The sequence below is a fragment of the Miniopterus schreibersii genome, assembly GCF_964146895.1.
Source record: "Miniopterus schreibersii genome assembly, chromosome: 10".
NCBI classification, from domain to species: Eukaryota; Metazoa; Chordata; class Mammalia; order Chiroptera; family Miniopteridae; genus Miniopterus; species Miniopterus schreibersii.
This window is the reverse complement of record NC_138110.1, coordinates 46,816,157-46,829,514: the sequence shown is the minus strand read 5'-3', so window position 1 is coordinate 46,829,514 and position 13,358 is coordinate 46,816,157. Positions and strand designations below refer to the sequence as shown.

The window sequence follows — 13,358 nt, the reverse complement described above, 5'->3', positions numbered from 1 at the left end:
ATTTCCATATCTTGCATAATTACTGTGATAATATTTTGGCATACATGATCCTCAAGTATTAATATATTTCCGGGCACCATGGAACAGAATATTTCGAACCTAGACTATTCCAAAATACCTTTAGAATTTTACATGTACAATAAGTCCATCCATTGAATGGGGCCATTTAGTCCCCCTAACAATGGGAATACCACATGACTTGCTTATCCCTGGTGGTAAGTTAGCTGTCGAAGAAAGCGTATAGCTCTTCCATGTGAGAATTTCATTGGAAGCACCTCCTCTCTGTTCCCTTGGAAATTAGAGCATGACATAAAAGTCGGTCTTCTCCTGGCATGGCTGGTTCCTACTTAGCACCAGACCTGAGGACTGGGGACTTAGTCATAAAAGAGGTATTGAGCATGCTCAGATGTTATGAACCTCCCTGTGTGGAACAGTGTTTCACTTAGTGTCATCCTGTGTGGGGGCCTGATATTTCTTCTCTGGATTGAATTAATGCTCTCTCAACAAAGCTAGGTAGCCCACAGGAGAAATCCAAGTAATAACTCAGGCTGCTGTGAGGACCCTGGGATGAACCCAGTTCCTCCTGTTAGCTTCAGTCATTTAGTAGGTCTACCAGCTGTGGGACCTACTGTGTGCCCCCAATGACATGTCCTGTTTCCTCTGATGGCTCTCATTTGCCCCAATTTTTCATTTACCAAGTATATTAACTTTCCTAGCTCATTCAACAACAAAGCCCCAACAATTCAGTAATCCTATGACCAACAGATTCTTGTAACATGAACAAATAAATGTTTTAAAAAGCTAAATTGTGGTTATTTGCAGATGACATGATTTTGTATATATAGAAAATTCTAAAAACTTGCCCCCAAAAACTTTAGAACTAGTCAATTAATTCAGTAAAGTTGCAGGATATAAAATCAACATACAGAAATCAGTTGTGTTTCCATACACTAACAATGGAACATCTAGAAAAAAATAAAAAGTGTCCCATTTACAATAACATCAAAAACAATAAAATACTTAGAAATAAATTTAACCAAAGACCTGAAAAATTTGTACAGTTTCTCATGAAAGGAATTGAAGAAGACACCTATAAACATTTAAAAAGGGAATCCTGGTTTAAGACCCATCAGCCAAAAAAAAGAAAAGGAACCGAAAATACCAATTCATTTATTAGACTTATAATGAAAAGCAGTTGTATTCCAAGTCGGATTTTACCAGAAAGGTCACCTTGAGAATTTTTTCTAACACCTAAGGGCTAAAACAATAAAGAACTACATGAGCTCCCAGGGTTGGCTGGATATTGGAGGCCATCCCAGAACTGTCTCTCTAACAAGACGTGGCTTCTGCCAGGTTCCGCCTCGTTCCATTTTTGACCGAGCTGCGGGCCGTGATGGACTGGGTGTGGACAGACACGACCTTGAGCCTTTCCAGCTGGATCTGTGTGGAGGACATCTATGCTCACATATTCATCCTGAAGTGTTGGCGAGAGTCGGAAAAAGTAAGCCAATAAAAATGCCTTATCCCTATTTGTTTCTCTTAGATACAGACTGGTTATAAGATTAATGTGAACTTCTGCGAGTTTTGTGGCAAAAACTAGGGCCTATAAACGTCCTATTGATTTTCACGCCACTAGAGCTGGGAATTTTGGACACACTGCTGCCTTAGCAATAGCATCCAGATGTGTTCTTCTTTTGGCAACTGTGTATTGTAGTTATTTTTAAAAGAAGAAATGATCTATTGCTGTGTGACTCAATAATTCTTAAATGGCTCATTTGGGGACAGGAGGAAATTTGCTATGGTGGGGAAAAGTGGGGTCAGGTGGCTTGGACTCAGGCTCAGCACCTGATGTCCTCTTTGATGAGCAACAGACAGTGTAACTGCTCTGTGCAAAGGAAATTGAAGTGCAAATAATTATTCTGCCAGGTTGAATATTATCAGATTCTCAAGTTTAACATATGGAACAGGAGCCCATTGCATAACAGCAATAGAAGTACTCAAGCATCGTTAGCCAAGGCGGTGTGAAATGTCTTTTCTCATCTCTTCAGAAAAGTCCCCCCTAGTCCGTGTAGTTTCTGTGTTCTGCAGTTTCCTCTGGGAATCTTAGCTTTGCAGTCATGGGGCCTGTTGTACTGTGGCCTCTGTGTTTATGGCGTTTGTATGGAGTGAAGGAGATGGGGCAAGCAGTATACTTAAAATCATATCAGCTTTAGCTGATTTTTAAGGTGCAAAAGGGTTGATACAATGACTGAATATGAGAGCCAATCTACCAAAGGGACTTTGAGGGTAGAAACCGGGGTGACAAAGGATCTGGAAATAATGCCATATGAAAAAAAGGAGGAAGAACCAAGAATTATTTAGTCTGAAGTAAAAAAAAAAATGGGGGAGGCAAACTATTTGAAATATTGGAAGAGAGATTAAAATTTGAATTAATTTGTAAGGGCCAAGAAAATAGCATTAACAAAAGTAAGCAAAAGTTCCAGTAAGTTTCAATGGAACATAAAGCTCTTTCTAACAATCACAGATTAGCTGCCTCACAAGGGGATCACTGAAAGGTGCCCACATACACACAGTCACGCAGAGGAGACTTTACACTGCAAAACCACTGTGCTAGGAAGTGCTAGGTCTACCTCCTGGAGCTATTCATTCAATAGGCATTATATCAGTTGTCTTTTGCTAATAAACTATTCAAAACTTCATGATTTAAAAGTAACAGCTATTTTATCTGCTCACAATTCTGTGTGTCTACAGTTTGAGTGGGGTCTACTGGCCAGTCTGGCCTAGGATCACTCCTGTCACTGCCATTTCGAAGGACTGAGCAAAAGCAAGGGAAAAGTAAGGGAGAGAGTCAGCTCAAGAGAGGGACAAGTCAAGAGGGTCATTTAAGAATGGAGAGGATCTGAACCTCTCTCAGATGGTAAGGAAACGACCAGTAGAAAAAAGAAAAGTACAGATTCCTAGCATCAGAGCCAAATGAGGAAGGTCCAGATGGAGGTCTAGAAACAGTGGCCTCAGAGGCATGGATGAACCAGTTGGTAGTGGCCAAGAGGAATGGCCATCCTACAGAAAGTGGGAGAGAGATGGTAAATGAACAAATTCATGCCCAATACCCTGTGTTCTCCGTGAAAGTAGATGAGTTCATTTTAAGCCCTAGAGCCTGCCCCACGGGCCCCAGAAACTGTGAGATATTGTTTTCTCCAGATGAATTGGAGGCTCTTAAGAGGGGTGTTTTTCTGAATCAGAACTCACATAACTGTCCAACATAGATACAGGGCCACCTTTCAAGTGAACAGTTGTGGCTGCTCTGTTTATCAACTTATATATGTTTTTTTACTGCCTTTGAGCCAACAGGTGACAACCTTCTTGAGGATATAGTGAAACAGACTCATTGCCATCCTTATAAAGGACAGCGTCATTCTGACGTAAAACACTAGACATTTCTGCACAACAAAAGACTTGCAATTATCCATTTATCCTTTTATCTTTAAGAAATAAAAGCTTCACCCAGCAATTCCACTTCTGGGAATATATCCAAAGAAACCCAAAACACTAATTCAGAAGAATATATGCACCCTTTGTTCATTGCAGTGTTATTTACAGTAGCCGAGATTTGGAAGCAGTCCAAGTGCCCATCAGTAGGTGAGTGGATGAAAAAGCTGTGGCACATTTACACCATGGAACACCAGTTGGCCGTAAGAAGGAAGGAAATCTTCCCCTTTGCGACAGCATGGATGGGCCTGCAGAGTATTATGCTAAGTGAAAAACGCCAGTCAGAGAAAGACAAGTACCATATGATTTCACTCGTATGTGAAATGAACAAAATAAACAAAACATAGAAACAAACTCATAGATCCAGAGATCAGACTGAGAACTGTCAGAGGGGAGTGGGGTTCGGGGCTGGGCAGCAAAGGTGAAGGGATTAAGCAAGAAAAGGAAAACCTCAAAGACACAGACAACAATATGATGACTACTGTGATTACCAGAGAGAAGGGGTTTGGGGTGGTGAAGGTAGAACAGGGTAAAGGGGGATAAATGGTGATGGAAGAAAACTTGACTTGGGGTGGTGAATACACAATACAATATACAGATGATGTATTACAGAATTGCACACCTGAAACCTACATAGCTTTACTAACCAATGTCACCCCAGTAAGTTAAATTTTAAAACAGAAATAAAAGCCTCATTTTAATGTATCACCTTTACTTAAATATATGCTTCTATCTTATGCTAAGTCTATGGCTATTTAAATCACATATGGTAAAACATCCTGAGAAACTTAGGTGTGTGGGAGGTAAGTATTAGGGAGTCTAAACAAACCTGACACTAGTTTGTACTTCGTCCTGTAAGAGACTGAAACATTACCAGTGACGATCACTTTTTCAGTGTGAAGCAGAACAGTAATCTTCTTTGAAAAGTAGCTTTTGGGGGGGACTATTCTGTCTTGGGGATTATTCCATATTGAATGTAATATGTTCCTGGGGTGTTATGAATGCACTTTATGAAGAAACAACAATTTCCTGAGAGGCCAGTGTTGGTGTGAGCACACACAATGCAATGATTTCCATGCAGCCATTTCCCCCCAAACACTTTAAGAAGCTGTTTGGAAATGCAGCATGACAGGAACTGCAAACTGGGAAACGAGATCTTACCTAGGAAGGGGGTAGTGGAACAGCATAGCAGGAGGAGGTGACAATTGCTTTGAAAGTGAAGGGAAAGATAGCCTCATAATTAGAAGCCAAAGGTCTTGGCCCTGCTCTGCCCTGGGAAATGCATGGAGGCGTGAGCAGGAGAAGGGGGAGGGTGGAAAGGGGGTCTGGGAACTTTTGAGGTGAGCCTCAAAGACACTGGCCTTCAGGAGAGGAACCAACAGTGTCCCTCCACAGGCAGAAGAGACTGAAACAGTCCTCGGCAGAGAATAGATAAGTCTCTTCTAACTCAGGAGAGTCCCCATTATGGGACACTAGGGTACTGCTGGAGTGGGCTGAGCGGCCCGTTGTCTAAACTCACCTCACTGAGAAAATAATGGGAAATCAAATCAGTGTGTTTGAATATGTATTTCAGATTTCAAATATTCTAGTTTTTCTTTTAAAATAGAAAACTTAAATGATATCAAATTCCAGGGCATAGATACTGAAATTCTGTCCTTAGTATGAGCCTCGTGCAACTTCACAGCACAAAGTTATTTAGATGCATTGTCTTCGTGCACGGAGTCAATGGTGCTTCCATACTGGCTCTGGCCCGTCCTCCGGTCCAGCTCCTGTCCTCATGGCTCCAAGTCCATATTCAGGAACTACTCAGTGTCAGAGCTTGGAGAGCCCTTTAGCAGTGTCCTTTAAAGTCCCTAGAGAGGTCTCTGCTGGCTTCCAGACCTTCCTCTTAGTTTGTAACCCAGAGCTCAGTGCCTACAGGTAAGAATGAGAATTCTTACCTTAACCTGCTGAAATGAACACATCCCAATGGAATAGCAGCCCCAGGTAGGGGAGGGAGGACTACTGCCACATTATATATGTAGCCTAACTTCAAGGCTTACCCTGGAAGGAAAACAGGTCACTGAGAAGCAACTTTTAAGCAAGGAATATGCATATAGAATTGGAGGAGTTTTAATACCAGACAGCAAAGCCGGCTCCTTTCACCTGGCCCATAGCCTCTAAGACAGAGCTTAGTGAGTCCTTAGTGGTTCCAGGCCTACCAAGTGCACTGCTCTTGTATAGGAGCAAGTCCCTTGTGTGACACACACACCTACCACCACCACCCCCAACCCCACCTCTCTCAGCATAGTGCCCAAGCAAGAGTCCCTGCAGAGTCACAACACCGTGAGGGGGCTGGGCTGATCCTACAGATCTTATTGCAGGACTTGAACAATGTTGTTTTGACAACGAGTGTGATGAATGAAGTGAAAATTGTTTTTCAACCCACGAAGTGGGGAGGAGGGTTCAGTTGGAAGGCACGGCTTTTGAATACTCAGGAATTTAAATGTCTTTCTCCTGCATGACCCCGGAAAACCAGAGGCCTTACTCAGCACAGCATTGGACCCGTTTGTCCTTAGGTTCAGCACCAACAAGACCCACACAGCAATTTTAGGGAGAAAGTCGCTCAGGTCCTGCTGGTCCCTTGTGGCACCATGGTGGGGACGTGCAGGGAGGGAGCTCATCACATCTTCACGTCAGCACCCAGCTTTGCTCCCAGGTTGGGACAAGGTTGCTCCTCCCCCACTTCAGAGCAAACAGAGCAGATCAGGACTAAATCGAGGCACAGCCCCATGAGGAGCGCTCACCCGCCCACCTGCTTCTCGGGGCGGCGGCCTGAGCCTTGTGTACACTCTCCCGTTGCAGAGATACCCCCAGCCGCGGGGGCAGAAGAAAAAGAAGGTGGTGAAGTACGGCATGGGCGGGATGATCATAGTCCTGCTCATCTGCATCGTCTGGTTCCCTCTGCTCTTCATGTCTTTGATCAAGTCCGTCGCTGGGGTGATCAACCAGCCCCTGGATGTCTCGGTCACAATCACCCTGGGGGGCTACCAGGTAATCGCTGTGCACTTTCCCCGGCTCTCACTCACCCGCAAGCACCTTTCCTCACGTGGGACCCTTTCCTGGCAACCACCTATGGGACGTTTGGTTAGGATTTGCCAATCCATGTTTCCTGCCTAAATTTTGACTTCTCAGCAAATGTGTGATGTTTGAAATAAGTGCAGAAGGCAGTCAAAGGAGAGTTCTGTTCTGGCTTTGAGTGCAAGACTCAGTACTTCAAAAAGAGCCCTCCGAGGCGAGTTGTCCCTGGGTGCTGAGTGGGTGATGTACTATGCAAATCTTCTCCCTTTCACCCAGGGTGCAGAGAAGACCTTCGGGATATTAACAACACTGTGTATCTTGTTTTCCAGCCTATTTTCACAATGAGTGCCCAGCAAAGCCAGCTGAAAGTTATGGACCAGCCAAAGTTTAAGAAATTTATAAAAGCTTTCTCTAGGGACACTGTAAGTAAATACTTATATTAGATCTCTGTCACGACTATCACCTAGGTGAGCTAAGTGGTTGTCCTGTTACTCGCTACTTTGCTATGGCCCGGGGGAGGGGGCGCTTTTCAGAGGTTATCATTTGTACACAGTAGATTCCTAGCCATTGGCCGCTTGGATAAGCTCAGACTTTATGTCTGTATTATTGGATGTGTTAATAAACATAATTTTATTTCAGAACATTTTAATGTAAGCTCAACAGGGATCGATCCCTTTAAAAATTTTTTAATTTTTTATATTTTAGTAGATATTGATTCTTTTCACTGTTAGGTCTACTCTGGGAATCTATCCTAAAGAAATAATTCAAAATATGGGAAAAGCACTATGTCGGTCCCTGTATTAGTAAAAACTGGAAGCAACTTGAGGATTTGACAAGTAGGGACTGGTTGAGTAAGTCATGGCATATGTGTGTAGTGAATTTGATTAACACTGGCTTCCCTAGGGTGGTCTTAATAGGAGAAGGGGGCTTCCACTGTATATTTTCTTTACCTACTATGTTGTCTGTAACTTCTTTTGTAATAAAAATAATCATTGCAAAGACTCTACATGGCATGACAATTTCTCAAGATAAAACATAAATGAAAAAAGATGTAGACTTTTTTTAATGATAAAAAATGAGATACCATCCCCCACTGCATAAAACAGCGGTAATGTTCTGGTGGCTGAGTTGTGGCTGATGTCATCCTTTCCTCTACATTCCAACTTTTAATAAATATTATAACATGATTTTTTTACAATTGAAATTTGCTTTACAAATACTACTTTTTATTTAATTTTTAAAAAGTGATTAGGCAAACAGGCTTTTCTCTTTTGTAAAATTATTGGTCTGTAATGCAGACTGTCAAGACCAATTGAGGGATCAGCAGCTGTGAGGACAGGGCCAGGATTCCTGGGTCAATGAAATTTGACTCTCTCATAAGAGGGACATTTCTCAATAGTTCTTAAGTTTTCTCCTTAGTGGGAAGGAAAAATGACACTAAATCATCTGATTTCCCTTTACTGTAATTGGAGTGATTGCACAGCTGGATTGGTGGGGCAGCATTGCCACGGGGCTTTGATGATGTCATAGGGAGCGGAATGAAGTCAGTGCACTGGAACACCAAGATAATCTGCATAGAAATTTTCCTTTCGAAGAAGAAATTCTCTCTATACAGTCAGTTAAAAGGAAGAGTAATAACTTTCTTTATACATCATCATGTATATGATCTATTTATGCATGTATATTTGTGTGCATACAGGGTGCTATGCAATTTCTGGAAAATTATGAAAAAGAAGACATAACAGTAGCAGAACTGGAAGGAAACTCAAATTCTTTGTGGACCATCAGCCCTCCCAGTAAGCAGAAAATGATACACGAACTCATGGACCTCAATAGTTGCTTCTCTGTTGTTTTTTCATGGAGTATTCAGAGGTAGTTACTGTATTTCCGTGCATAATTTCCCCTTTTCCTCAGTCTAAACTTGGGTGGGGTGGGGGGCATAAAAGGATAGAAAATTAGATTAATGTGAATCTCAGTTTACATTACATCTTGAGAACATTCATTCAATGCTACAGCTAACATTTTTGTTTATTAAATAATGGTTTGCCTGGGAATCATTAACAAAGCTAAGGACTTCTTTTCCTTTTTTCTACTAAGTCCCTTTCTTTCTAATTACCACCTAAGGATATGTTTTTATTGATTTTTAGAGAGAGAGAGACAGAGAAACATTGATCAGTTGCCTCCCATACATGCCCCAATGGGGGATTGAACCCAAAACCTAGGTATGTGCCCTGACCGGGAATCGAACCTGCAACCTTTCGGTGTATGGGATGATGCTCCAACCAACTGAGCCACTCGGCCAGGACTAAGTTCCATTTCAAAGAGAGGCTGGCAGTGAGTTTTGTGAGCAAGAGAGAGAGGCAGAGAGAAAAGAGGGTGACGACTCATAAAATGAAACAGCCTGGTGTACTGTAAGATCTCCCTGAAAGGTTGAAGTTTGCTCTTTTTCTTTATGATTTTTTTCTTTTTTCTTGTTTTATTTCATTTAACTTAACTGGGGTAACATTGGTTCTTAAAACCATACAGGTTTCAAGTGTATAGCTCAATAAAACATCATCTGCACACTACGTCAGGCAACCATCGCCCCAAACAAAGTCTATTTCAGGCCCCATCCCCCCCTTCGCCCACTTCCACCTCCCCCCACCCCTTTCTCTCCAGCTATCACCACACTGTTGTCTGTGTCTATGTGTTTTGTGTATTTTATATGTGTGTGTTGCTTAATCCTTTTACCTTCTTTCATCGAAAGTTTGGTCTGAAGAATAAAGAGTGTGCAGCCTCTGGAACCCCAGCTCCCCACCTGCATCTCCCCAACATCAACATGGGAGAGCCCTAGCAGGTCTTTTCACCAGGCTCGAGATGTGAGAGCAGCTCGGCAGACCCAGCGGGGAGAGCTGGGGGAAATTGCTCTTTGCCTAACCTGAGCCCGTGGCCAGCATGCGGCCGCTACTTCACTTGTTTACACAGAGCATGTCTTAGGAAAAGTTCTTGCATCCCAAAGCCCGAAGTGTTAGTGAAGCAGTTCAGGAGCCTCGACACATTATACCAGCTGATTAGTTTAGTTTCTTTCATCACAGTTGTGACTGAAGACTCTATCCAAGTTTGTCAGTCAAGTTTTAGGTTCATTTGGGTCCACAATTCCAGCTTCTTGGATGGGATTAAGAAAGAATTATGAGCCCAGCTGGGCATGGCTCAGCAGTTGAGCGTTGACCTAGTATCCTAGGCAATCAGAGTTAGATTCCTGGTCAGGGCACATGCCCGGGTTGGGGGCTGCAGCCTATCAATGACTCTCTCATCATTGATGTTTCTATCTCTCTCTCTCTCCTCTCCTTTCCTCTCTCTGAAATCAATAAAGATATATTTAAAAAAAAAAAAAAAGAATTATGATCGGTACAGAAGAAAGTCTGCTCGAATCTAAAGGGGACAGTTCAGAATTTTAAAAAATTCCTTCAATCTTATTTTTCTCCTTTTAAATGTCCCAAATTCCTCACATGGAATTCTGTACTGCTAAACATTTACTTCTTGGCCTTACTTTGAAAAGCTACCAAAAAATACCAATGACATTAAAGATCAACTTCTGATTGAACATTCTTTTAAAAATGTGGATTCTATTAGTCACCATGAAGGCCAGCTTCACTGGATTGACATACAGAGAGTTTTGGAAATTCACATCAGAGCAGCAGGTCGGTTTCTCTTGTGGTCAGCAGGCTGTGCCTCCTCACCGGCCGTCGGTTTTAAAGGTGATGGTGGCCTCCCTGGGGTTTACTAACTTGGTTGTCTAAGAACGGGACATAAAGGTAAGGTGAGCAGAAAGGGTTGGGGTTGACAATTGTGGACCCAATAAAACCTTGATGAGATTAATGAAATTAAGAGTCAAATGAGTTTTTAATTTATCTTCCAGACTTCCGAATAATCACTGACATTGAGCTTTTGTCTTGTTTTTTCTTCACAGAAACATGAGTCTGGGTGCAAAAGCAGAAATAGCAACAGATAAGCTTACTTTTCTTCTTAAAAACGCTACACGAGAGAATATAGCTAAAATGATAGCCGGCAATGACACAGAAAGTTCAACAACACCAGTGTAAGTTGATTGTTCCTGTTAATACAGCATTAATAGGTGTATGCATCCAGTGCAGAATCTCTACCCACGCTTCCCTCATGTGCAAGAAATGCAACCTTTGTCATTGTTTGGTAACTCAAGTGAATTTCTGTTTGGAGGCCTCATTGTGCTAGATTAAGGCAGCTCTTTGTCTTCCCTCTCACTCTCTGTCCACCTAGCCAGGGAGCGTTGCTCTCATCTCTGAACAGCAAGCCATGCTGTTACATTACCATAATCACCAAAAGCAGGGAAACGCTCTGCAAGACCCCTTTCCTGTTACTCCTGCTGCGGGTCACTGAATGCCTGGCTAGTGAATGGGAGCAGGTTGGGGAGAGTAGACAAAAGGTAAACAGAAGTTTGAGGGGAAGATTATCTGAACATATTATCCTGCCATATAAATACTCCATTTCAAACACATCCAAGCTGTGATGCTTGGATTCTGGTATAGGAGCTAGCAAGAGAAAAAAGTGCTGTTGGCCAGAAGCGCTAGAGGAGGTGTCTCGGATCCACCAGCCATCTCCCCGTCTGCCCTTCAGTCTGCCCTGCCCATTTTATGCATGGACTGTAAGAACCACCGTGATGCAGCCCTCAGACACACTCCTGGCTAAAATATCCTTTGTTAATCAATGAAGTTGAAGGGCCCCTTAAGATGGTCAGATCCTCTCTGTCACTTCCCAGGTGCAGAAACGTGTCTAACCTCCTCCGGTGACCCAGCTCCTCTCTGCAGAGGCAGCATGAGGTTCAGGCCACCAGTTTGCTCTTCACACCTCACTCTTATCACTAGATCAAATGCAGTCCACTTGATTAGAGAGATTTTTGAAATCCTAAAAATTAAAATTAGAAGAGCACTCGATGTTATTGATACAAATGATAAGCTCCTAGCAAGAAAGACAGCCTTTTGCTTCAGAAGCAGTAACACACACGGAAGGACTCTGCAGCGGTTTTGAAGCATTAACTAGCTCGTGTATGGCGTTTACATGAGTATTTAGATAGAACCCGGTGAACTTTTTTGGCTTCAGAGAATTCTGATTATAACGGAAACCCATATATTATGATGACTACACATTGTATAGACATATAAAGACTTTCACCATTACTTGTTTGATATAAGATCAAAATAGCAACCAAAAATTCAATTTTATGTGGGTAAACAACTAAAACTCAATTATCTCTTTTTTTTTTCCTTAATGCACAGGACTATTGAAAGGATCTACCCATATTACGTGAAAGCACCTAGTGATTCTAACTCCAAACCTATAAAGCAACTTTTATCTGGTAAGAATGAGAAGGAATCACTTCAGAATTCTGTTAAATCCTTCTTTTATTCAACATCTACAGTTTGCATTTCTCAGCCTTTATCAAGCCACTTTCCAGCTTTCTTTCCCTCGCAAGAACCATAAGGCTCCCAGCTGCGCTCACCAGCCAGAGGAAGCATTTGCTCACCTGGGACCCAAGTTCTTCGTTTTCTTTCTTTAATTGCTATTGAACCTGATTAACTCAAAGTCACTCCTAATGACTTATGTTACTGCTTGGTCAGTCTGTTCACTTGTTTCTATTAGCAACCATATCTGAGGCAGGAAACTGCCTCATACAGTGTTAAATATGAAGACCCCGCAGTAAGAGTAACGAAAAGATAGCAGGAGATGTACTTGATTCAGCCCACGGTAGATTAAGCATCAATAGTAGTGCTCGAGGGACTGTGTTTTCTCCGTACAACCGTGATGGGAGTGAATTGATGTTTTTGGATTCTTTTGAAAATCAAGCATTGTTTGACTTAATTACCTGAACCAGAGTAGCTGTATACATCTGGCAAGGTAGAAGGACAATGCAGTATTCAGTTCATGTTCATTCATTTGCCACAGTCACTGTCAGCAGGCTCTGTGTGGCTCATGTTTAACTGGAAAAATAGAGATCAGTTAGAATCCCCCATGGAAATTGCCAAAAATAGAGGCAGGATGGGGCCGATCCCACACCTACATGCTTTTCTTCTTCAACAGTAAATAAATATGTCTTGCAAGGTAATTGCAAGATGCATTGAGAACTTTGGTATTCCCCTTTCAATCCAGACTAGTTCTAGAAATGTTTAGTCTGAGAGCATAAATTTTGTTCAGCAATCAGTCATTCCCCACAAGGATTCTGTCCCTCAGTGGGCTCTCTCCTGCTGCCGCCTTCCAGAGCAGGTCCCAGCTGGCCAGGGAAGTTCTTCAGCTTCCTTCTACTTCTTGGCAAAACTTCTTATATTTTCATAGCTTTTTTCCTTCTTCCCTTCAGCCTCAAAAAAAGATGTATCCTCGCTCCTTCCAAGGTCAGCCGCCCCCTGTGCTGCAGGCTCCCCGCTCCCCTTCCCTGCCTTCATTCCTGCAGCATCATTTATGTTCCGCCTCCTTTCCAGGGTCTCCCCCTTTCCCCACACTGACTTGTCTGCCTGGGAGTGATTTGAGGTCCAGCCTACAAGGTCTTGTCCCCCAGACCACATGGCCTTGGTGTTCTCAGATCCTGTCCACAGCAGCCTAACTGTTTATCTGATGAGCTATACTGAGCTGCCTCTAATCTTGACCACAAGGTATATTTAGCAGAAGTTGACAGTTATGGAGGCTCAGGTGTGAGGTTATACAAACAGTATATGTAGGAACTAGATCCAAACCTGGGCCTATGTGGGCCCAGGGCCAGATTTGCTCTCTCAGAACTATCTCTGTACTTCAGAATCAAGGCT

General features: G+C 42.6%; 1 protein-coding gene across 3 annotated transcripts in view; it reads left to right on the top strand.

Moving 5' to 3' along the window:
- PIEZO2 (piezo type mechanosensitive ion channel component 2) overlaps positions 1-13,358 on the top strand; it is a 324,709-nt gene that overhangs the window by 307,487 nt on the left and 3,864 nt on the right. For all 3 annotated transcript variants that reach the window (XM_081148248.1, XM_081148247.1, XM_081148246.1), the window contains 6 exons: positions 1,354-1,501; positions 6,334-6,522; positions 6,879-6,971; positions 8,249-8,421; positions 10,499-10,627; positions 11,841-11,920. In XM_081148248.1, the coding sequence (XP_081004374.1) occupies positions 1,354-1,501; positions 6,334-6,522; positions 6,879-6,971; positions 8,249-8,421; positions 10,499-10,627; positions 11,841-11,920 (812 nt within the window). The remainder of the gene's footprint in view (positions 1-1,353; positions 1,502-6,333; positions 6,523-6,878; positions 6,972-8,248; positions 8,422-10,498; positions 10,628-11,840; positions 11,921-13,358) is intronic.